The 17,500-nt window shown below is 27.9% G+C and overlaps 1 protein-coding gene across 4 annotated transcripts in view; it reads left to right on the forward strand.

The window, feature by feature from the left end:
* Nucleotides 1-17,500, forward strand: part of LOC124951754 (thyrotroph embryonic factor-like) — a 61,755-nt gene that overhangs the window by 40,890 nt on the left and 3,365 nt on the right. For 2 of the 4 annotated variants that reach the window (XM_047500589.1, XM_047500591.1), the window contains exons 2-3: nucleotides 12,961-13,094; nucleotides 17,093-17,330. In XM_047500589.1, the coding sequence (XP_047356545.1) occupies nucleotides 12,961-13,094; nucleotides 17,093-17,330 (372 nt within the window). Of the gene's footprint in view, nucleotides 1-12,960; nucleotides 13,107-17,092; nucleotides 17,331-17,500 lie in introns of all 4 variants that reach the window. The other 2 variants (XM_047500588.1, XM_047500590.1) reach the window with 1 other exon arrangement.

The following is a 17,500-nucleotide window of genomic DNA, read 5'->3' on the forward strand; positions in this document are numbered from 1 at the left end:
AACGATAAAAAAAATACGAATGACGTCATTTTTACGCTTCGGTAAGAGGAATTTTTTCTTTCCTATTACAATTTTCATTATTATTATTTTTTTTTTTTTTTTTTTTTTTATTATTATTTCTTTTGTTTTTTTTTTTTTCTTTTTTTTTGTCGTCAACTCGAAATTCAAAACTACGAAATAAGAAAATAATTCTTCTTGAGAGATGGTTCGCTTTCGTTTCTCTCTCTCTCTCTCTCTCTCTCTTTAATTTTGATTCTCTCGTATTCATTTTTTTTCTTTGTATTATTTATTTTGATTTTTCTTTGGTCCTTTTTCTTGTTCTTTCTTTTCTTTTTTCTCTTTTTCTTTTTTCTTTTTTTTTTCTTTTTTTTTTTTTATTTCATAGCAGTCGCAATCATTACGCTCGTCTAAGTGTATCTATAATTAAAGAAGGATTTAACTAATTAGAGCGTATTCTCGCACCGGTGAAAGTGTTTTGGGAAAAGAAGCGCGGCTTTGTTGTTTCCGCAGTTGCTCGAAGTTGAATGACCTGAGTTTTAGTTATCAAATCGAATCATTCCGTTTCTCACCTTTCCTTCGTGAATTTTTTTCCACGTTCATTTATTTTCCTTCCTTTCTCTTTCCTTGTCGACGACGAAATGGAAAAAAAAAAAAAAAAAAAACGAAAAAAGAAAACAAAAAAAAAAAAAAACAAAAAAAGTAGAAGAAAAAATATTCGATTTGGAAGGAAGAGTAAAAGAAAAAGAAAATGGAAAAAAAAAAAAGAAAGAATTAGAAAGAATTTGAAACTAATCGTCGGCAGACATATACAATTATCCATTAGCCATCGTAAATGGTTTAAAATATAAATAGTTGTTATTTACATTTATTCGTTCATGAATTTCATATTGAAATACGACAAGGATAACAATATGATAATGTTTAAATAATTATCAAAAATTATTTATTATATACTCGATTATTTGTTCGCGTCATTGTTTCCATTATGATTTAAGCATTACGATAATTTCTGGTGTTCTTTTTCTTTTTTTATCTTCTTTCTTTCTTTTTTTTTTTTTTTTTTTTTTTTTTTTTCTTCTAAACATTTAATTCATTTACGTGAAGCCACTGTGAAATTCTTTTTCTCAAATAACTTTTTAAGGAAACTTCGTGATTTAGATTATTTTCATTCATACTTGTATTATATCAATGTTGATGGAAAATTTTCAAATTTACGATTAAATATACATTTATATTTTCCCGATAAATTCAAATAATTAATTCACTCTGTATATACTTCCAATGAAAAATTCATACGATTTGATTCGAACGAATGAATATAAATAAATATCCGTCAAATGTTTATCGATAAGACAAATTGTTCATGATCGACAAATAATTCACAAATAATTTCTCTTTTTAACTCTTCTATTGAAAATGTTTTTTCATCGAAGAACTAATCACGAAACAGAGTCGAGAATGTCTATTTCGACGAAAACAACGTAAGAAGAAGAAGAAGAAGAAGAAGAAGAAAAAAAAAAAGAAAGAAAAAAAGAAAGAAGAAGAAAAAAAGAAGAACGAAAACAATGGTAGTACATCGACGAGAAGATCGTTATAAAAAATACAAAAAATAAAAAAATAAAAAATAAGGAAAGAAGAAGAAGAAGAAGAAGAAGAAGAAGAAGAAGAAGAAGAAGAAGAAGATAGAAAATATCTACAAAGATGGAAGATATAAGTATTAGAAAAATTTTAATGGAACGAGAACACAATAACGAAAAGATAATTTATATGAGGTCTTTTAAAAACGTTTCGCTAGAGTAACGCAAGTTAACGCAATAAAGATAACAGCGAATATACATAAGGTTCTCGTTTGGAGGGAAAAAACGGGACGGAAGGGGAGGGGGCGGGGCGGGGCGGGGCGGGGTGGGGGAGTGGGGGAGTGAGGGGGGTGAGAGGGTGAGGGATGTATATATCTCTTAGAGAGAAATATATGATATAGTAGAGGCTGTCTCTAATAGAATTGAAGTTAATGTCGGTTAGAGCAGACTCCTTCGTGTATTAGGATGGAGTTGAGGACGATGGTGGCTTACCGCACGTACAAATCATCGAGAGACACCGACAACTCTTCGAGATTTATCGGTCGTAAGTCAACTCCTTCGTTTTCGCATTCCTTTTATTATTATTATTTTTTTTGTTTTCCTTTTTTGTATCTCTCTCTCTCTCTCTCTCTTTCTCTCTCTCTATCTGTCTGTCTCTCTCTTCTTTCGGTAATTTTTTTTCTTTTTGTTCTTTTCCACCCACGAAAATGATTTACTCCTTCAGTTCCTCGTTCTTCTTCTCTACGACTTTGTAGAAATATTACTTCTTTTTTTTGTTCCTTTTTTTTTTTCTCTTTTTCTAATAATCATCCTCCATTTACGTAAGTTCAAATTTTTAGAAAAATGATAATAATGGTGATTATTATTATTATTGTTGTTGTTATTATTATTATTATTATTACTATTATTATTATTATTTGATTTAATTTCTGTCTTTTCGTTCCTTTTTTCTTTTTCTTTTCTTTTTTTCCTTAATACAAATAGATTTAAATTAATAATAAATAAAATAATTATTTTCTTTTTTAATTATTATTATTATTATTATTATTATTATCATTATTATTACTGTCATTAATTTTTAATGATTAATTGTGTCATTCAAGTTTTATTTAATATTGATTATAGAAGAAATTATAATAAGAAGTTATAGTAATATGTCAATCAAATGATTCGTATGACGAAAGCAAAAATTTTTAAACTGATCATCGATACAACATTCACTTTTTATTATTTTATTTACGGAATAAACAAGGAAAATAGAACGCCGAGGTTTTAGTTTTTTTGTTCAGCTTCTAGTTTTTTCGTTTCTTTTTTTCTTCTTCTTTTTTCTTCTTCTTCTTCTTCTTTTTTTTTTCTTTTTTTTTTTTTCTTCTTTTTTGTCACGAGTAAAAGAAGCTTCTCGTTGAAGCGTATCCCGTGTCTCGAAGGACACGCATATAAAATTACAAAATTACAGTGAATCTTTGCTCTCTCTCTCTCTCTCTCTCTCTCTCTCTCTCTCTCTCTCTCTCTCTCTCTCATAAAGAGAGTATAGAAAGAAAGAAAGAAAGAAAAAAAAAAAGAAACAAAAAATAAAGAAAGAAATAAATAAATAAATAAAATGAATGAGAAAAATGAGAGAAATATGAGGGAGAGAGAAATAGAGAAAGAAAAAAAAAAAAAAAAAAAAAAAAAGAAAAAAAAAAGAGGAAAGATCGAGCTTTAGTCATACGCAATTGAGATGACAAAATTGCAAATAAAAATAACGATTGGTTTATTGGATAAACTTTGTCGGATTAATATCCCTCAGGATCTTTTGTCAGTATGGAATCGCGGAAATAGATCTCGTGGTATCGTTACCGATCGGATAAACAATCACATTTGTTTGGAGATGACTTCCTCTGGCCTTGCTCGCTCGAGCTATTTCGGACTGAACACAATCTCGTCCTATGAAAGAGAAAGAGATAGTCTAACACATTCGACATAGACCGCTGAACTCACTTAGAGAGAGAGAGAGAGAGAGAGAGGGAATGAGAAAGATAACAGCTATTGTTATCCCTAGATTCGATTAATCGAGAGTATTCCTAGTCTCTCTTTTCATTATTGTCTCTGAAATGAGAATGAATGAGCGAGTTAGAGAAAAATCAGGCCATAGAACGATCGATTCATACCTATGTACATATATATAGATATATATATATATATATATTTATGTGTCTGTGTGTATCTGTGTTTATATGTTTATATATATATTGGCCATTTATTATTAATAATAAACTTTGTTATTTTTGACATATATAATAATAACAAGGAATAATATAGATCTGTAGAGCATCACTGAATTAATAATAATTTATATCTAAACAAATAATCTATTAGTATTAGATTTTATATATATATATATATATATATAGATTGATATAACAAGTATATTATTAATGTAACGATGATAAAATTTTTACATTAAAAAAATATTGATATTGTTTATTTGGATAATGATTAAAAAAAAAAAAAAAAAAAAAAAAAAAAAAAAAAAAGAAAAAAAGAAAAAAAAAAAAGAAGTAAGAAAAAGTGAAAAAATCAACGGCAAATAATATTAATTTGATTTGTTTGTTCAAGTATTGTGTAAATGATTTAATTAAAATTTGGATATTAAATTTATTTATCGATATTATAACATCTAATGTACATAAATACATACCTAATGATTTTTTTATTCTTTTTAAAATACACACACACACATACACACACGCACACATACACATGTATATTTACACATATTTGTAATAGATGCGTGAAGAACAGATACATATATACAATATATACACGCATGAACCTGTGAATTTTCCTTTAGCGAGATACGACCATCAGTCGTCGTCGTAGATTTGCGGTTAGCTACGAACTCGACCGGTTTACGATAATTGTATACTAGCACGAGAGAACAACGAAAAGGCACTGTCATCTCGTAATATTACTTGCTCTTTTATTCGACGATAAACGAAGGCCACCATGATTGTTCTTCTCTTTGTAAAAACTATACACGGATATACTTACAACGAGATAGACAAAAGTTACAAATAACGTTTATTATCGTACATTTATTATTACATAACTATTATTCTTTTTTAAATCAAAATATAGATCTTTATGATATGTTTAATATTTTATTATCGATCCGTTCGAAATATATCAATATCTGTTTCGATGAGATAAGAAAAAAAAAAAAAAAAAAAAAAAGAAAAAAGAAAAAAATTCAAAATTCGTATCGTATATTATATATCGCACGAGAACGAAAGAGAAAGAAGAAGAAAAAGAAGAGAGGGAAAAAGAAAAGATATACAACTAAGGATCGATGTATAATTTTTTTATAAAAAGGAATAAAGAAGAAGACAAAGAAAAATTTAAATAGACCTTTGCGCTATCATAGATGAGCAATTAAAATTTAATCGTTCTAATCGAATCCCGGGCGAATCTATTTCTAAGGAAAAAAAAACAAAAAAAGAAAAAAAAACAAAAAAAAAGAAAAAGTAAAATGACAAAGGAAGAAATCGAAAAAAAAAAACAGGGCGGTGGCGGGAGCGGGGAGCGAGGGCGGAGGTCGTAGGGGGGGGGGGTTGGGGGGTTGGGAAGGGAAGAAGACGAAGAAATAGAAGAGAAGTAAGAGAAGTAAAAGAAAAAATTTTTCCCCCTAAGAAAATCCATCGAAGATCATAGAAACCAATAATCTGTGTAAATGAAAAGAAATTTTGAAATCTTTTAATAATAATAAGTCCAAGATATATAATACCAAGAAAATAGAAGTATATAACCTATGACTTTCGGTGAACGGTAGTAATAAAAGTTCATTCTATTATATTATTATGGTGTTCTCTTATGGAAAGTTATTATAAGAAGACTGTTATTATTATGGAATCCACTTCGATTCTTCGACTTCGTCTACGTTTACGTTTTCTTCGTCTTCGTCTTCGTTTTCCTCGTCTTCGTCTACGTCTTCTTATTATTCGTCGGTATTAGAAAGGAATAAAGTCGAAAACAATCCACTTTGAACGCATTCCTCGAGGGCATCGAAGTCACTATTCTCGCGTGTGTATACACATGAACAGAAGAGAGCAGGTAGAAAAGATAAGTTGGTCGGTGAAGGAGGGTGGTAGATGGAGGAGGAGGAGGAGGAGGAGGAGGAGGAGGAGGAGAAGGAAGAAGAAGAAGAAGAGTAGGAGGAGGAGGTGGTTCGCGTGTCGTCGATTACGTAAACGAGACGTTTGAGAGAGTGAGACACCTATCTATCTATCCATCGATCGAAAGCAAGAGAGAGAGAGAGAGAGAGGAAAAAAAGATGTAGAAAAGAATACCGTCATTAAGGAGAGAAAGAGAAAGAGAGAGAGAGAGAGAGAGAGAGAGAGAGGAAAAAAAGAAATAAAAGAGAATACCACCATTACAGAGTGAAAGAGAAAGAAGGAGAGAGAGAGAGAGAGTGAGAGTGAGAGTGAGAGTGAGAGAGAGAGAGAGAGAGAGAAAAGAAGATGGTTGAAGCTAAAAAGAGACCGGTTCTACTTCTAACGGAAATCGTTGCCATACTTGCTGGACCAAGTGGAGATTCCTCGTGAGGAGAAGTGCCCTTTACGGTACTTCCGCTTTCGTTACGCGAAAGTACCGATCCCTTGGACTTAACAAACAGGAACTCCGTTTGACTTGGATACCTACTTTTCTACCTTCTCCTGTTTCTCATATATTAAGTTCCCTCGATAAAGAGAAAAAGGGGGAAAAAAATAGGAAGGAACTTTTTCCTTTTTTTTTCTTTTTCTTTTTCTTTTTCTTTTTCTTTTTCTTTTTCTTTTTCTTTTTTGTTTTGTCATTTTCTTTTCTTCCTTTCTCTCTTCTTCTTTCCTTCTTTTTTTTTCTTCTTTCTTTCTTTTTTTTCTTTTTTCCTTTCGTTCCATTTTTAAAAATTTCTTTCTACCTTTTCCTCGTTCTTTTCTTCTTCTTTTTTTTCTTCTTTTTCTTTTTTTTTTTTTTTCTTTTTTCTTTTTGTCCGTTTCTCGATAAGAAGATCGATAAGTAGAAATGAGAAAAGAAGAAATTAAGGATTTCGAGAACCATGAATTTTTTTTCTCTTCTTTTCTTTATTTTTCTTTCAATTTTTTGTCTCTCTTCTTTTCTTTTCTTTTCTTTCTTTCCTTTTCGAAAGAGAGAAAAAGAGAGAGAAATTCTTTTATTACATTATGATTTTCGATATTGTTTATATATTAATTACTTTGAGAGAGAGAGAGAGAGAGAGAGAGAAATAGAGAGACTAAAATATATAATTTTATAGTATATCATAAATTCAAATATTATTCATTATTTCATGTTAATATGATTCTATATATATATTTTATATATATATATATACGAAAAGGTAGTGATGTACTTCGTAAAAAAAGAAAAAATTATTACAATTATTACAAATTTAGATAATTATAATAATATATAATTGTTTAATATATATCCCATATATTATCCATATATTATCCAATGATATCAATATATTTACTTGAATATCGTCAAAATTCGTAGATATTGAAAGTCGTTCGTTGATCAATATAACAAAAAGGTCCAAATTAAAATTTCAAATTAATAGATACAAATCTATCGTATATAATCAATATAAATTAAATTACATTGAACGAGATATTTAAAGGGAGAAGAAAGAAAAAAAGGAAAAAAAAAGAGAGAAAGAGAGAGAGAAAGAGAGAAGAAAATTAATAAAAAAGGAAATCACGAAAGAAAAGAAAAACATAAAAAGGGAAATAAAAATAGAGAAAGAAAAATTTTGCAAAATCTTTAAAGAACTAAGAAAAATATATATATATATATATATATATATATATATATATATTGATAATATTAAAAACGACAAAGCCACAACGCACTAATGAGAATTATCATCTCATAAAACTTTGCACTTTTACACACACACACACACACACACACACATACACACACGCGCGCGTACGTACGTACGTACGTACATACACACACATACATATACACATATGATGTATAAGAACGCGTTTCTCGAACGATAATAATAATTTACTATTGTATTCCTTGAAAAATAGATGAAAATAAAACACATTCCGTTCCAACGATAATATTAATCGTTCCCGACTAAATTAGACATTTTTCTTCGTAATCATCGTTTTCTCTGATCTTGGAAATCATTGAACAACAAATCGAATAACAATTTGATCGATCGATATACATATCACTTATTTATTTACTTACTTACTTAATATACGTATTCTATATCGTATACCTAACTGCGGTTAGTTTTAAATCATTACATACGTACTATCTTTCTATCTCATAATATATACATACATACATACATATATATATATATATACTGCGTCATACTTTGAGTGAAATGATCAATCTTATTTGAAACAGTGTCAAGGTTTCCTTATATTTCACCTGATATATATATATATATATTTATATACATACATATATATATATATATATATATATATGTATTTAAAAAATTTCATCTACGAAATTTTATATCCTCGATAATTAACTGATATAATTTTCTAACATTAATATTTCTCTCTCTCTCTCTCTCTTTCTCTCTCTCATAAAATTGAACAAATAAAAATACCGATAGTCTCTCTCTCTCTTTTTTTTCTTTCTTTCTATCTCGTGTGAAATTTTATTCCCTTATCGTAATTAACATCTTCGTGACTTCTATTTAGAAGTTCTATTAATAAAACGAAAAGTGTGAGAGAGACAAGATGATGTCTATCTATTGAGCAAAATTAACACGCGACCTTGTTTCTCTCTCTCTCTCTCTCTCTCTCCCTCTCTCTCTTTCTCCCTCTCTCCCAATGATTGCAATTATCATAAAAACTCAGATTAATATATCTCGTTTCACCATAAAACATTAAATAATTATTGCAACACCTGCAAATCTCTAGTTTATTCGATAATCATTCACTATTAATTTTTATACCTTCTTCATTTTTTATTTATTTTCTCTTTCTTTTTTCTCATTTTTCTTTTTTTCCTTTCTTTTCTTTTCTCTCTTTTTTTTTTTTTTTTGTTTTTTGTTTTTTTCTTTTTGATTTTATTTCAAAATTCTAATTAGAGTTCGTTACACACATACACATACATACATACATACATACATACATAAATAACTTTTAATCATTATACATACATTATCTTTCTCTCTCATTTCTCATAATATAAAATATTGTTTAAACGTATTATATATGAAGAATGATATGAGAATAATAATAATAATAATACTAATAATAATAATAATAATAATAATAATAATAATAATAATAATAATAATAATCGACAATAGAAAAAGAAGAAGAAGAAGAGGAAGAAGAGAAAAGAAAGAGAAAAGAAAAAATTGTAAATCGTAATAGAGCATAAAGAATTTTTTCGTCACCGAGATTCATTTTCACTGTGACTATCTATATGTCTAAAGCTAAACAACTAAACAACAACGGCAGAGTCCGGGGTAATTTGGCTCAAGGCTATCTTCGTCGTCTATGTACTAGGCATACTCATAGAACTAATCTCGCATTGCTGCGAACCAACTTTAAGCCTCTTTTAAAAATTCGAACCCCGAACGTGGATTACTTTAAACCCGAGAGACTACGTATTTTATCTAATCTATTCGTTCGTTGACTTCTTCATAGAAAAGAAATATTCCAATTTTTTTTTTCTTCCCCTACCCCCACCCGCCCACCCACCCATCCATTCCCCTTTATCCCTTCCTCCCTCCTTTTCCCTCTAGTCCCCTCTCATCGGATTGAAATTTGACGCTTTAATGAACAACGTAATATTTAATATGAACGTAATAATAAAATGAACAAATTAACACGTTTCTGTAAATGTTAATGAATTATTTTGTCGTTTGTTTTGTTTTTTTTTTTTTTTTTTTTTTTTTATTTCTCAATAACAATGACAACTTATTCGATTTAAGATTGATCCACGTTAATTCTGAAATTAATATTCATTGTTAAACGCGTGTATGCGTGTATGTCTTTGCGTTTGTATGGTTTTTTTTTTTCCTTTTTCTTCTTTTTTTTTTTTTTTTTTTTTTTTTTTTTTTTTGTTAAAAACAAAATCATTCGATATAAGATAAAATCTACGATATTAATTTTTCATTTATATTCACGTTGTTAATTAATTTTTTTGTATCGTTAATATTTCCGTACGTACGTACACGACTCTTTTCGAGTTCTTTTCTTTTTCTTTTTCTTTTTCTTTTTCTTTTTTTTCTTTTTTTTTTTTTTTTTACATGCAAAGCGATACGACGAAAAATGACATACGACGATCAGCATAACGACGTTCTATTTAAGTATTGTTACGACTCAAGGTTGTCTTGACAATGCAACCACCTTCCTCTTTGCTATGTTTCTCTTTGATAGACTAAAAGAGAGAGAGAGAGAAAGAGAGAGAGAGAGAGAGAGAAAGAGATAGAGATAGAGAGATAGAGAGAGAGAGAAATGAAAGAGAAGACTAATGGTTTCTACTTAAGAAAGAAAACAAAAAAAAAAAAAGTGGGGAGGAGGGCAAAAATAGAAGAAAAAGAAAATTTCAGATATTGATTGATTTATGAAAATAAGGAAAAAAAAAAAAAAAAGAAAGAAGAAAGAAAAGAAATGGAAAAAAAATATTAAAAATAGAAAGAAAAAGGAAAGAATCAATAATTTTTAATCAGCTTAAAGAGGAAAAACTTTTTCGTTGGTTAATATCGTGAAAGACGAGAACAGAAAAGTCGTATAGTCGCAAATGAGTATTATAAGTCGAGCCATACGTGAGCCATTATGTCGTGAATTACGTATAATAATTTCTTACACGCTATTAAACGAGATATGGTACGAAACGTACGATAGTCTTTTCTCTCTCTTTCTCTCTCTCTCTCTCTCTCTCTCTCTCTCTCTCTCTCTCTCTCTCTCTCTCTCTCTCTCTCTCTCTCTTTCTGTTTTCTATCGCACGTATACACGTTGACAATGTTAAAAAAAAAAAAATAAAAAGAAGAAAGAAGTAGAGAAATTTTCTTTTTTTTCTTCCTTCTCTTTTCTTTCTTTTTTCCTTCCGTTTTTTTTTCATTTTGGGTTTTTTTTTCTCTCTCTTTTTTTTTTCTTTTTTCTTTTTTTTTTTTTTTTTTTTTTTTTTTTTTTTTCATAACCAATTCTCAATTCACACATTAGTCTAATTTTTTGATAACGATGAAAAAAAAAAAAAAAAAAAAAAAAAATAAATAAATAAATAAATAAATGAAAAGAAGAAAAAAAAGAAAAGAAGAAAAAGAAAGGAAACAATAAAATTCGTGTTCGTACAGATGTCGTGTCATAAAAGACACGTGGACCTTGTAACATTATTTCTTTTTTCTTTTTCCTTTTTCCTTTTTTTTCCCCCCCTCCCCCCCTTTTCTTTTCTCCAATCTAACATAATCGTGATCGTGTCGTCAATCTAACAATTAAAATATTCTCCTTAAAGTTGACTGACAAGGAAATAAAAAGTCTGATCGAATTTTCGTTAATAATAAGATACATCGTAAAAATTATCTTCGTATGACTCTAATATATTGAGATAGATTGGAAAACATAATTTTTTGTTTCTTTTTATTACTTTTTCTTTTTTTTTTTTTCTTTTTTTTTTCTTTTGTTTTATATTCGTTATCCACTAATGACGATTGTCGTCCTCGTTATTTTCTTCTTTCCCTTCTTTTTTTTCCTTTTTTTTCTTCTTCTTCCTCTTTTTCTTCTTCCTCTTTTTCTTCTTCTTCTTCTTCTTCTAATCATTATAACCCTTGCGTTATTTATTATTGCCATATCGGCATCATCGTAATTCGTTGGGAAATAAATTGTCTAAAAACAAAACAAAACAAAACAAAATTAATAAAAGAAATAAATAATTCGAAGTGAAGACAAAAGAAGTTTATATATTTGTGGATGACGTTCGTACGCAAAATTTTTCAATCGAATTTTGTATTATCTTCAATCGTTTCTTACGTACTTGTCGTAAACGTTTATTTATTTATTTCATGATTATTATTTCATTTCTTACGGAAGCTGCGGGAAAGAAATGATCTTTTCGAAGATGAAAAACGAAAGAGAGAGGAGAGTTTAGATCGTTGTTGGCCTTGAAGATGTTCGCTCAAAAATAGTGGCCTAGCCAGGTCTATCTCTCTCTTTCTCTCTTTCTCCCTCTCTCTCCCTCTCTCTCTCTCTCTCTCTTTCTCTCTCTCTTTCTCTTTCTCTTTCTCTCTATCTCTATCATTTTATCTTTTTCTCTCTCTTTTTCGCTCGCGCACGTTTCTATACACATTGAAATGTATTTCACGTATATATATGTATATATATATATATATATATATATATACACGTTTAGAAATGATCTATAGAGAGCTACAGACGTATAACGAACATCCGTCATCCATCTGTCGAAAAAAAAAGAGAGAGAGAGAGAGAGAGAGAGAGAGAGAAAGAGAAAGAGAAAAGACAAGGACGAGAAAAATGACGAAAGCAAACGCTTAAATATCATCGTTTAAACAGAAAAGATTCTAAAGAATATTGACTCGTTATTAAAAATAATTTCTTATTACGAATCATTATCTTATGATACTTTCGATTCGTAATTAAATTTTAACATGGAAAAATTATAACATAAATTATATATATATATATATATATATATATATATATATATATATTCTTTACAAACTTTTACTTCGCAAGTTTCTATATCGAAAAATATAATTAAAAAAAAAAAAATATATATATATATATATATATATATATATGGATAATTTTGTAGTATATGTTGATGGATAAATTGATAAAAAGGAGAGAAAAACAAGAAAGAAAAAAAAGAAAAAAAAAAAAAAGAGAGAAAAGTAGATATGAAAAAGAAATAATTATTCAAATAAATACGGACAAATCGATATTTTTTTTTTTTTTTTTTTTTACGAGTTCGCGTTCACTAACCAAGAATATTATTGATAAGATTACTTGATGATGTGAAATCGATTAAATGATAAGAAATCTTTTGGTATAAATAAAATTGATTCCTTATGAAAACGAGTAGTCATTATGTAAATCAAAGGACTAATTCATGTGATATAAATATGTTTTATTAACTGAACTTCATTATAATTACATGTTTCTATAGTATACGATCAAAGTATAATATATTTATGTAAAATATCTATAATATATGTATATTGATGTATTTATGAATTTAAATATCATACGTGTTTCATAAATATATACATACATACATACACATATATGTATATATATATATATATGTATATATGTATGTATGTATGCATTTGATAATATTTCAAATTTTTTATTATTTATCTTATGATTTGTTTGTTTATATCTTTTAATAGGGAAGCAAGGGAAAGATGGACCGGAAGAAAAGAAGGATGCCGACGGAGAGCTTTGGGGCAACGTGGAAGCGCAGGCCGCCTTCCTTGGGCCCAATTTATGGGACAAAACTTTGCCCTACGATGCCGACCTGAAGGTATTGAACCATGTATGTACAAAGAGACGCGATACGGTAAGCCCTCCCCCATCACCTTAATCTGAATCCTCTTTTTTTTCTTTTCTTCTTTTTTTTTTTTCTTCCTTTGGAAGGGAAAAAAAAAGAAGAAAAAAAAAAAACGAATGAGATTCCAATTAGAATCTTTATCGTCTGATAAAGAATAACAGGATTTATTTTTAATATGTAAAATTATTGGATGTAACGAAACGTTCCTAAGGATTATTAAAAGATCAATTAATTACTTTTTTGAGAAACGAATTTGGAGGTTTAATTTTCCTTCTTTTTTTTTTTTTCTTCTTTTTCTTTTTTTCTTTTTCTTTTTCTTTTTCTTTTTCTTTCTTTTTTTTCCCAGCAAAATTATTACACTAGTCCAATTTGTAAAATCGCAAATCTAATTGAAATGTTTAAAAAGTCATAAAAATGGATAATTGATTTTTAATATTGCCTAGAAACTTTCGATCCGCCCTGTGTGTATATATGTATATATATATATATATATATACATACATGAAAAAGATCAATATATTTATAGACGAATATATTTGTCGATCCCAATGCTTGAAATATTTAATTTGTCCAATATGTAATAAATCCAAATATATTGATTAAATATTTTTTTTCCTATATTATATTATATCAAAGATTTTATTTACATTATATACATTATATACATTATATATATATATATATATATATTATCGCAAATAAAATCTTTGATACAATATAATATACGAAAAATATATAATTAATATTAGCTGTAATATCGTAATATAATATATTAAGTTAGTCTAAATGTAATGTAAAATATTTTTTTATACAAACGATAATAATAATGATATAATATTAATATAATATCGTAACACGATATAATATATCGTTCAATAAATAATATGAAAATTTTCAATAGTTAATATTAATATCGTTTATTTATATACGTAACGTAACTGTGTTAATTCGGACATTAATTATTGACAATTACAATCCAATAAATTAATAAACAACAATGATCTGTCTTAATTATGAATATAAAGACGAACTGAAGAAAAAGAAAAGAGAAAACAAAAGAAAAAAAAAAAAGAAAAGAAGAAAGAAAAAGAAAAGAGAAAAAAGAAAAAGGACAAATAGAAATCTCGATCAAAACTGTAAAAGAGAAAGAAAGAAAAAAAGGAAAAAAAAATTTTCTTAGCTTAGGATGGAAAAAAGAAGGGAAAAAAAGGAAGAGGAAAAAAAAAAGAGAGAGAAAAAAAGAAAATGGGGGGAAAAAAGAAAGCAAAACGAAAGGAAAAAGGAAAAAATTGGTCTTATCTATCAAATAATTTACATAAACGTAAGATAATGACATAATGATCACTGGTTATATGGAGAACTCGTTAATGGAAATTCGAATGAACACAAATACGCATTGCATGAAGACATTTTACAAGTATATATTAAGTCCATATTAGATTTGTTCGTGACAGAATAATTTTAATACTGTAGTAAATAAATAAGTAACTAACTAAGTAACTAAACTAATCTAAACTAAACTAAACTAAACTAAATATGTACTTACCTGTCACCTGTGCTTAAATTTAAAACGCAGTATGGCAAATGACGTGACATTTACTATGAAAAATCTTTAAGACGGCAAACGATAATTTCGTTCTAACATATAATTTGTTCATATTCTCGTAATTTAGTTTCCTGAATCGAGAAACCGGAAAATTAAATCGATTGTCGTCATCGTCGTCATCGTCGTCATATTTTATGACATGAATTATACCGTGAACAACTTTCTCCGGAATCGAGAATCAAGTTTTTGGGCCTTGTTTTTCTTTATTTTCAATTTCATCTCTCTCTCTCTCTCTCTCTCTCTCTCTCTCTCTCTCTCTCTCTCTCTCTCTCTCTCTCTCTCTCTCTCTCTCTCTCTACATATATATATATATCACTTTCTCGCCATCTATATTTCTTTTTCAATCCTTTTATTGTATAACGTAATGATTAAAAGTTTCTATTGAAAATAGATATTTCACCGTCATTGATTATTTTTATTTTTATCACATTTTTTTTTTTTTTATACGTTATTAAATATTTCTTCATTCGTTTATTTATTTATTTATTTATTTGATTTATGCATCTATTTTTTGTAATTTTATTCGGTTAATATAATTTTTTTTACAAAAAGAAAAAAATGTTTTATATTTTAAATTATTTTAAATATAAAAATACAAAGCTGACTGATTTAAAGTTCAAAAGTTTTTGTTCTATTTTTCTTTTTATAGATTATTATATCCCACTTCTATCGATCCTATATACATATATATATATATATAATTATTATAATCAAAAAAAATAATCTACTAAATCGCACGTGTAGAAATATATTAAACAAGAGATATCGATATTTTATAGATAAAAAAAAAAAAAAAAAAAAAAAAAAAAAAAGAAAAGAAAAAAGGAATCGATCAATTTTTTCATTGATAAATTTTCCTTTCTTTTTTTTTTTTTTTTTTTTTCTTTTCAATTCTACATTTTTCTTTTTTGTTTTTCATCCAAAATTTCTCTCAACAAATATAATATTACAGAGTAACGTCCGTAAACAATTTTGATCAGTTATCGTGACTCGTTTTTCATAGTTTATTTCTAATCCGTTCATCTTTCGAATGACAATATTTACGTGAATACACTTGAGAAAATAGTCATTGTTGAAAATAACATAATTTAACAATGATACTTCGGATGTCAGTTAGCGTGCAACTAAATCGAACGTACATATGTAACTATTAGAATCTTGATTCTCTTCATTGACACTTTTTGCTCCGACAAATGAACCTTGAACTTTTTGTCGACGATCATAAATTATACGTATATATTATATATATATATATATATATATATATATATATATATGTATCCAAAGAAATATATGTATAAATAATCGAAGAGAGAGAGAGAGAGAGAGAGAGAGACAGAGAGAGAGAAAAAGAGAGAGACAGAAAAAATCGTTTCCACTGTGATCTCTAACGATGATCGATCTATCGCATTAACTCTTAAACGATCCAATGGAAATCTTTGATCCAGCTTGTTCTATGCATTCGTTGTGTTCATTTGAGTTTGTTAAAAAAAAAAAAAAAAAAAAAAAAAAAAAAGAGAAAGAAAAAAGAGACAAGGGAATAAAAATAAAATTAAAATATTCATGAAAAATAAAAATCTAGATAGCGCTCTTTCGATCTGGTAATTTCTTTTCTATTTTCTTTTTTTTTTTTTTCACATTATTCAAAGATTTACACAAAAGTCACATATATACGTACATATATATGTATGTATATATATATATATATATATATTTTTTTTTTGATCTTTCAATAAGCTCATTTATGATAGATATTTATATTTTAATGATAATTTTATTAAAAAGAAAAAAGAAAGCGAAGGAGAAACGATGAAAATTATTTAATTAATTAAAAAAGAAAAAAAAACAAAACAAAATGTCAGTCGTGGTCTTTATCTTTTTCTTTTTTTTTTTTTCTCTCTCTTTTTTTATGCGGTTCAAAGATACACGCAAAAATCGCATACGTTCTTTTTGCTTTTACGTTTTCTTTTTCTTTTTTTTTTCTCTTCTTTTCGTTCTTTCTTTCAATCTTCCTCAATAATATCATTTATGTAACGGACATATATATATATATATATATATATATACATTTGGATAATTAATTTTAATTAAAAAAGAAAAAAGAAAAAAGAAGCAAGAGAACCGATAAAATTGGATTAAAGAGAAGAAGAGAAAGAGGGAGAAAGAAAAAAGAAGAGAAAAAAGGAGAAGAAAGGAAAAGAAAAAGGAAAAGAAGAAGAAAGGGAGATAATCGCTGATGAAAAAAAAAAAAAAAAAAAAAGAAAAAAGAAAGAAGAAGAAGAAGAAAATAAAAAGAACAAAAAAGAAAAGAAGAGAAAAAAAAAGAAAGAACAAAGAAAATTTTGACGTATCTTCTTTTGCGCAGTACGTGGACCTGGACGAGTTCCTCTCCGAAAACGGCATCCCTGTTGATGGAGTAGCCGGTGGTGGGCAAGGAACGATGCAGAGCGCACAGTTACACAAGATCAACAGCACCGAAGCGGCAAGTCATCAGGGACCAGCCGGTCTTCATCTCGAACCGGTCACCAAACGCGAAAGGTCACCCTCGCCGAGCGAGTGTTGCTCACCTGACACCTTAAATCCACCTTCACCAGCGGACTCCAGTGAGTACATTTCCTTCTTATTATTTTCTTCTTCTTTTTCTTCTTTTTTTTTTTTTTTTGCTTTTTTACTTTTCTTTTTTCTTTTTTTTTTTTTTTCTTTTTTTTTTATAAATATATACAAGAATACATGGCGAAGAGAGAGAGAGAGAGAGAGAGAGAGGGTCAAAAGT

The sequence above is a fragment of the Vespa velutina genome, chromosome 9 (assembly GCF_912470025.1).
Source record: "Vespa velutina chromosome 9, iVesVel2.1, whole genome shotgun sequence".
Taxonomy (NCBI): domain Eukaryota; kingdom Metazoa; phylum Arthropoda; class Insecta; order Hymenoptera; family Vespidae; genus Vespa; species Vespa velutina.